Raw genomic sequence first — 8,357 nt, 5'->3', positions numbered from 1 at the left:
TCAGTGGGAAAGAATCATCAATTACAGGTCCCGAAAGAAAAAAGATGTATAATGCCTCTCCTCTAAGAAATTCATTACTTCTGCAACTCAGCCAATGAGAAACCCTCATTACCCAGATATCTTGCTTTTTAACATTGGACTTTCTTTCAAAACAACCCCTTCCCATTTCCTCCTTCTCCATAAAAATAACATTCTCCTACTGTGTTTGTGGGGGTTGCCAATGGTTTGGCTGTACTTGCTTGTCTTGAATTTTACAATTCCCTGCCATTCCCAAGTAAACCCACTGCTGGGAAAGTAAGTTTTATTTTTAAGGTTATGGGAAGATACAAGATGAGATTTCCCTTGGCTCTTAACAACCGCTTCGCATTTCAGATGATCCTTTACGTACATTCGACGAATATAAGAACGACCGCATGTACTTTTTTGGATTCCCATTCAGCTAGACATCAACATCAACAATTTGTATTATCCAAGAACAATCTAGGCATTTTGTGAGAGAAGATGGTTAGAGTGGGAGGGGCTCCCCCCCCCCCCCGCCAGTGAATTTAGGCAGATGATCTTAGGGGTGCTTGCTTGGCAATTATTCGAGGTGGTTGCCTTACCAGGTAGAGCCTGGTAGCCTCAACCTGAGTTCTTCCGGGATTCAAGCTCATCAGCAGAATGGTAAGAAGCGTTCCCTCAAGAGCATCAGGAATCCGAGGACCCTTGGGGGACGTACCAGGGGCCCTCAAGGTGATGTTAAACCAGAGGCCCCCAGAACTCTGAGAAGGGCGAAACCAGGGAACCTTCCCAGGTAGCTGGCATGAGGGGCTGCCTATAAAACGACACTGGATCTGGAAAGATGAAAGGCACCGTCGCGTGGGGTAAAACTACACAAAGTCGTGGCTGGGTAAGGAATCACTGACCTTCCCTATCGCCTCGCTGCACGACCCCAGGATTCCAATTTAATCCCTTACGTTCCCACAAGCTTCTTGCTCCCCAGCCACCCTTCCCGCCTGCCAGGTAAGCGCATGTGCAGAAAGAGTTCCAGCAACCGCCGCTGGAGCCAGAAGGCATCGATCGACTCTGAACTCGACTGCTGGACTTGTCGGCGATTGATTGAGGTGCGCGGTAGCGTAACTTCCGGTAGCGGCTCCGTTTCCGGCTTTCGGTTCGTTGGGAACTGGGCTAGGCCTCTGGTGAGTTGGAACGCGTTCTTCTTCGCTGTTTCCGTTCTACGGGTTGTGGGTCGCCGGTCGGCCCGACGTCGGTTTGTGGGAACAGGGACTGGACGGGGCTGCTGGGGATGGCGTGTGTTTGCTCCTGAGTTCGCGGAGGTGTTGGCGAGGGGGTGGGGGTAGGGGTTGGAAACTGACGCGCTGGTCCTGCTAGGCCTCCAAATTTAGGAGAATTGCCTCTAGTGGGAAGGGGGTGGGGTCGGCGATCGCTGGGTCGCTATCTGGGGCTCTGGTCGAACGTGCCCGTGGCTGGAGAGGCGGGAGGCTCCCTTTGGACTCCAGGTGCCTTGCTCTGGTCCACACCACCCTCAGATCTCGCGGGAGATCTTGCAAGAGCCTCTCTTTTGAGAGCTCCGCTTTCAGTGTGACCCCTCACTTTCTTTTTGTCGTTTTCGCGACCCCAGCCAGCCCTTCCAGGTTAGGGGATCGCAAATCTGAGAAGTGTTACCCTTCACCTGTTCCGCACTAGTGCAGTCCCTCTGTAGGCTCCTTTCAGACTTCCTGTACCGTTCACACACAGTGGATTTAAAATTGGTGAAATGAAGGAATATGAGGGGCACTCACGGAAATAAAAGAGGGTCACAGTTGGCAACTAAAAATGGTGTAAAAAATGAAATAGCGAAGTGAGTGTGAAAGAAAAGACGAGGAGAACAAGGGTGGAACCCCAAGCCTGCTGTTTATTAGCTAACGGTTAGTCTAACAGTAGGTAGGCAGGTACTTTACATGTACTAGCCATTAATAACAGCTGCTCGAAGTGCTCCATGCCCATCGGAGAGCTGGGCCAGAACTTTATCTCATCTAGTGTTCTGAGTTCTGATAGGTAAATGCTGTTATACCAGCCCCGTCTTACAGCCGTGGACCTGAGATTAAGGAACTTGTCTTCAGTCAAACATCTGGTAATAAGCATAGATAGGATTTGAATTCAGAGGAGATTGGTACTAGAATCTGCGCTCTTAACCATCATGCCATACTGCTCTTTCTGAGTTCCAGAATTTCAAGTCCGTTAGAGTTAACCTTCGAGTCAGGACAGCTGGTGATGGTGTGTATAAATTAAGTAACTGATAGGAAAGCACTTTTTAAGTGTACTCAAGAAGTATTGCTCGGCAAACTTCATTAATATGTTCTCTTAATGATTTTTACAGGGCACACGTTTGCTAGATTCTTTCTCATTTCCCTTAAAGCCTAAAACATTATTTTAAAAATAATTTCATTAAGTGGGGTCCCTGATGGCACATTAAATTAAGCATTCAACTCTTGAGCTCAGCTCATATCTTGATCTCAGGGTTTTGAGTTCAAGCCCTATATTGGGCTCCATGCTGGGTGTGGATCCTACATAAATAAATAATACAATTTTATTTAAAAAACAAAAGTTAGGGACGCCGGGGTGGCTCAGTCATTAAGGGTCTGCCTTCGGCGCAGGTCATGATCCCAGGGTCCTGGGATTGAACCCCGCATCAAGCTCCCTGCTCAGCGGGAAGCCTCTTCTCCCTCTCCTACTCCCCCTGCTTGTGTTTGCTCTCTCACTGTGTCTGTCTCTGTCCAAAAAAAAAAGTTATTTTGTTAGGCGAGTGAAAAAACTATTGTTCGTTGCAGGTGAAAGGTAAGTATAAAAATAAATGTATTGGGTGAAATGTTATTAAAATCTGCCTAGGTACTGGTGCTCCACCAAGTTTTGAGCTTGAGAACTGTTGTATTTGTTTAAAAAGGAGGGCTAACCCAGGTGCATGGGAGGCTCAATCATTAAGCATCTGCCTTCAGCTAAGGTCATGATCCCAGCATCCTGGGATCTAGTCCCTCATGGGCCCCTTGCTCATGGAGATTCTGCTTCTCCCTCTGCCTCTGCATCTCACCCCTACTTGTGCTCTCTCTCTCTCATATAATTAAATAAAACACTAAAAAAAGGCGGGGGAGGAGGAGGTGCTAGCAAGTGCTGGAGAAGTTTTAAAGACTACTAACAAACTGGTATTTTCTGACATTTGGGATTGAAAGAAAATTGAGTTGTTAATAGTCCCTATGTTATGATACCAAACAACAGTGTGAGTTAATGCTCCCTGTTTATAACAGAATATTTACTGTCTCCTTAGGCAGTTTGAACAGTTTAACTCCAGCATGGATATCAGACCAAATCATACAATTTACATCAACAATATGAACGACAAAATTAAAAAAGAAGGTAAGTGCTTTTAAAAAACATTTGTTCACAACCAAAGTGTGTTTAATTACTAGCATCTTAAAAACTGTACTGCTTCAAAGCTTCTCATGTTAATCTTTGTCGGTACCTGAAATAATGGCTTGTTCCTTTTGTGTGAGAATTTTAAGGCTTTTTAAAAACAAATAGGTAAGGACTGAAAATTTGGTGAATGTGTTTTCACTCATAGATAAAATGGTTTGAAACAACTTTTAAAAACTAGATGGCCAGTAGTATAATGTGATTTTATTAAAATATGTGACTTTGTGTAAATAAGTAAATGCATGATGGGGGTCACTCAGTGAAGTATCATTTTATGAAGAGTTTTGTCATTGTTTCACAAATAAATTGTTTTCCCCTCTGCTTTTGCTCAGAGTTGAAGAGATCCCTGTATGCCCTGTTTTCTCAGTTTGGCCACGTTGTAGATATTGTAGCTTTGAAGACGATGAAGATGAGGGGGCAAGCCTTTGTTATTTTTAAGGAACTGGGCTCATCCACAAATGCCTTGAGACAGTTACAAGGATTTCCATTTTATGGTAAACCAATGGTAAGGCAGTCTTATTATTTTAATCACTGTTAATGGTATGTTATGTTTGTAGATACACATTTGAAATTATGGCTGTTCCTTTCTGCTTTTAATTATTTGTTAAAGCAAGTTTGGGTTTATTTTATTTACACATTTTTGTTTCTAGAAACACTAATAGTCGAGTTTATAATTCACTAGTTTATTATAGTTCAGATGGGGAAAAACAAAATATATCGAAGTGTACAGTGTTTAAAAAATAGTGGCAGTATTGGCAATATTCTCATCTCAGAAGAACTATAAGTTAACTCAGAAGATTAAAAAGAAACCTTTGTAAACTTGTAAAACAATACAGAACACAAAAATCATGGGTCAAAGAGGAAATCAATATGAAGTTTCAGAAAATAGCATAACAAAATACATATCAGAAGCCATGTGGTCTCAAGAAAGCAGTGATCTAAGAAAAGTTCAATAGGTTTTAAAGTCCTAGGTTTTTACTGATGAATAAACAGTGAGCAACAGTGAAATAGTTATGCATAGAAAGTACTAACCTCAGAAATGACGTGAGATTCCCATTTAGCGGCTGGGTGAGGACTGGATTGTGAGAGGGCTGAGAGGGACTAGGGAACTCAGGAGGCCACTGTCTAGAAATTGTTGGCATGGCTTCACTTTGCCAACTAATTATTTTTAATCAATGGAACCGGGTGTACCTACAGAGTACCTTGGGTGCGGATTCCTAGTGCTTTTTCCTGAGACGGGAATGGAATGAGAAGAGACCTTGAGGAAAGAGTCAGGGTCCAGAGTTTCCAGGCCCTGGATCTGATTCTGCCATTGACTGGGTGCGTTCCTGTGTTCATTTTCAGTACCTATAAAATGCAAGCAGATTGGCTATCCTTTAGGCTAATTCAGAGGTTATCAAAAACTTTATAAAGGACTGGGTAGTAAATATTTGAGGCTTTATGGACCACAAACAGTTTCGGTCATATATTCCTGTGTCTGTGCGTGTTTTTAACAACGCTTTAAAGCTGTAGGAAAAAAACAAAGTCCGTAGCCTATGGGCTATACAAAAACAAGCCATGGCCTGAATGGATTTGGCCCATGGTCTGTAGTGCAGATTCTGGTCTAATCCCTTTATTTTAGAAATGAAGAATCAGGCACAGAAAGGTGAGTTACCAGTCTCGATTATATTAGTACAACTCATGGCAGTACAAGGCCTCAAAACCTAACCTGACAACCAGTATTACAGTTTTTCCCCCCAAAACTAGTAGGAGTTGGCACACTGTCCTAAAGGGCCAAATAGTATTTTATGCTTTGTGAGCCAGATGATCTCTCCTGCAGCTGTTTAACTCTGTCTTTATGGCAGCAAAACCAGCCATAGATGATGTGGCTGTGTTCCAACAAGACCTGATTTACAAAAATAGGCAATGTTGGCTGTGGTCAGTGGTTCATGCCATGGTCAGTGGCCTTTATGGAACACATTATTTAATTCAGGAGTGGGCATTTTTTCTCTGTTACTAGAGCAAGTTTTCTTCTTGTCTATCCAGTTCCCCTTTTCCCATCACTCAGAAAACTGGGATTGTGCCTACATACACTCTTTTTAATAAGTTGGAATTTCCTGAAACAAGTTTGTCTGTCTTAGTAAGTATGAAGAAGTAGTATAATGGAAATTGCAGTTGGCAGGAGCATAAGACTGGGTTTAAATCTAAATTTACATTAATACGGAGGAACAGTTTCTTCCTGTAGAGGATTTTGTTTTGTTGAGTTGAGATGACAAGTTTGCATGCGCTGGTTACTCAGATACAGGAAAGCTAGAAATTGTTGGCACTGGCTTCACTTTGCCAACTAATTATTTTAAGTCAATGGAAAAAGTCCAGTGGACTTATAATGCCTTGAAAGTATTTTATGAGTTTCATTCTCTGGCTTCAGGAAGGCCTTCAAGGCAGGAAGACTGCCAGATTTCCAGCATCCTGGAAGAGGAAGAAGAATGTTCTTTGAGCTGTCTTGCTTTGTGTTTATTCAGATGGTTTTAGTTGCTCTTTTGTTTTAACTCCCAACATACCTGATCAGAAGTAAGCAAAATTTGCTGTAACTTGGAACTCATAACAAAATTACCCAGATTCAAGGATATTTGGTTATTTAATGCCAAAAAATACCTCAGTAAAGTAAAACCATCTTCCTAAATGGCTTCTCTTATGAAACCTTTGGCATAAATGTAAACCGTGCTCCTTCTCTAAGCAGCGGGTGTACTTTTTTATCCCTTATGGGTATTTAGTCTCTATCAGGGTTTCTCGGCATTGATCCTTTTGACATCTTGACCTGAATAATTCTTGTTGTGGTGGTCTATCGCCTTCATTGCAGAGGGTTTAACAGCATCCTGGTATCACACATGCCAGTAGCATGACAACCCAGACTGTCTCCATTCAGAGCACTAGTTGTCCCCTATGGACAAAACCACCTGTGGTTGAGAATCACTAGTGTAGACCAGCCAGCTAAGAATGATGACTGAGATCAGAGATTTTCACAGGTGACTCTGTCATAAAGACACGTCACCCAAGATGTGTTCAGGTCAGGGAGAATGTTGAAGACACAGAGGAGATGGCAGGGAGTCCTTGGGACTAAGTCAGTTAGTCCAAGCCTATTCCTTCTGGTTAGATGATGACATGCAAAACCAGCAGTTGCTTATAGGGATAAGTCCACTTAGAAACCCTATGGTACAGCAGCCCAGAGTAGCCAGAGAAGGCCTTGGGTGCCAAGGTGAGGCTAGGATGCTCCTCTCTTTGTTTCCCCAGCACACACATCTCTAGGGGAGAAAAAAAGAGACTTTATTTGGTTTAAACAAAATTTTTGCTTTTAGACCCATGCTACTTCAGAAGGTCACTCATTCCTTTCAGACTGAGATGCAACTCTTACTCTATAAGGCAATTTTAGATAGTCATTTGTAGGACTCTTGTGTTTTGGTATGGGCAGAGAGTTGGTTTCAGCTCATTCAGCTCCAGAGAAGAAATGTTTCCGTGAAATAGAAATTGCAGTTTGCAGATAGATATGCCCTAGAAAATAGTTTAACTCCTAGCAAAAATTTGGATGATTGGTGTTGAATCTAGCTGTGTGATAATGTTTTAGGTCCGGGCCCTGCTACTCGAAGTGTGGGCCCCATCATCCTCTTTGTGCCTATTAGAAGTGCGAATCTTGGGCCTCACTCAGAGCTACTGCATCAGCATCTGCAGCCTTCCATGTAGTTAGAATGCACGATAAAATTCACGAAATGCTCTCCTAGACTAGGGTTTTTAATCACAAACCTCTTGTCTCGCTGGCATACTATTCTTGCTGGCCTGGTTGCACTAGCTGAGATACGCCATTCTTTGTTTCTCCTCAAAGCATTTTAAAGTTTAAGTTGTTGCCACTATTAGTCATTTTATTTAAAAATCGTAGATTAGATTCAAAGGGAAATCATTCTCCATCTTTAGTACTTTACCTGTGGAAATAACAAATTCCATATGATACATTCCACAGCTAATCGACACATCTTGACCCCTTAATTGAGAGTCCTTACCAAGGAGTAGACAACTTTCCAATGCGTTTTTCTCTGTTTCATAAAATTGAGAGAACATGTGGTGCAGATGTTTCAAAGTTCTGTGTTTCCCATATGAAAATCTTTGGGTCTGCTTCTAATAAGCATAGTTGTCTAACTTTGTCTAAGTTGTGAATCAGAGATCACGATTTATTTTCATTTGGTGCTCAGTGTATTTAACGGATTTCCTTAGGGGTGTGTTTAAAACCAGCTTGTAGTGTATTTATGTAATGAAATTTGAAATATTAATGAAGAGTATAAACAGCCTTCAGCATAATGAATAGTAACTGTTTCCAAATAATTAAAACAGCGAATCCAGTATGCAAAAACAGATTCTGATATAATATCTAAAATGCGCGGCACTTTTGCTGACAAAGAAAAGAAGAAGGAAAAGAAAAAAGCAAAAACTGTGGAACAGACTGCAGCCACTGCAAACAAAAAGCCTGGTCAGGTGAGATGAACAAAGTTCCTAGGTTTGTTGGTGTTAAGAACTTGACAGAGATGTCTGTTTTCCACTTAAGGGATAATTTTTGGGTGGCGGTGGGAGTATCTGTATGTGCCTATGTGTGTTTAAAAGGCGCACTTTGAAGAAGCTGGAATTGGTTGAGTTCTGGAATTCCAATATTTATCTTTAAGCCCCAAATTAAATATAAACCTTTACATATGCAGATTTATATTAAACAGTTTTATTTGAATTTGTATGACATTTAGTTCCATCATTCTTCAAAATACATTAATAATATCTGCTGGCTTCTCAAGTTCTACTGCCTGCCAATAATGCTGTAGATACTATCTTTAATCTTGAGTGCTCCACAAAGCTGCTTTCTTTGAACAGTTGAGGGATTCAAAAATCTAATTTGA

The 8,357-nt window shown here is 41.7% G+C and overlaps 1 protein-coding gene across 5 annotated transcripts; it reads left to right on the top strand.

Annotated features, from left to right (window-relative positions):
* Window positions 1-1,090: 1,090 nt before the first annotated feature.
* On the top strand, window positions 1,091-8,153 carry SNRPB2 (small nuclear ribonucleoprotein polypeptide B2). Of its 5 annotated transcripts, none has more exons than XM_059407901.1 (4): window positions 1,091-1,178; window positions 3,302-3,390; window positions 3,780-3,952; window positions 7,807-8,151. In XM_059407901.1, exons 2-4 carry the CDS (start codon window positions 3,327-3,329, stop codon window positions 7,954-7,956), a joined length of 387 nt encoding a protein of 128 aa, XP_059263884.1. In that variant the 5' UTR covers window positions 1,091-1,178; window positions 3,302-3,326; the 3' UTR covers window positions 7,957-8,151. The 5 variants fall into 5 exon arrangements, with proteins under 5 accessions (XP_059263884.1, XP_059263887.1, XP_059263886.1 ...); XM_059407904.1 differs by having other exon boundaries at window positions 1,095-1,178; window positions 3,306-3,390; window positions 7,807-8,153; XM_059407903.1 differs by lacking the exon at window positions 1,091-1,178 and adding an exon at window positions 1,184-1,249 and having other exon boundaries at window positions 7,807-8,153.
* The last annotated feature ends 204 nt before the right edge of the window (window positions 8,154-8,357 follow it).

This window comes from Mustela nigripes, chromosome 7, assembly GCF_022355385.1.
Source record: "Mustela nigripes isolate SB6536 chromosome 7, MUSNIG.SB6536, whole genome shotgun sequence".
NCBI classification, from domain to species: domain Eukaryota; kingdom Metazoa; phylum Chordata; class Mammalia; order Carnivora; family Mustelidae; genus Mustela; species Mustela nigripes.
This window is presented reverse-complemented; position numbering and strand designations above follow the sequence as displayed.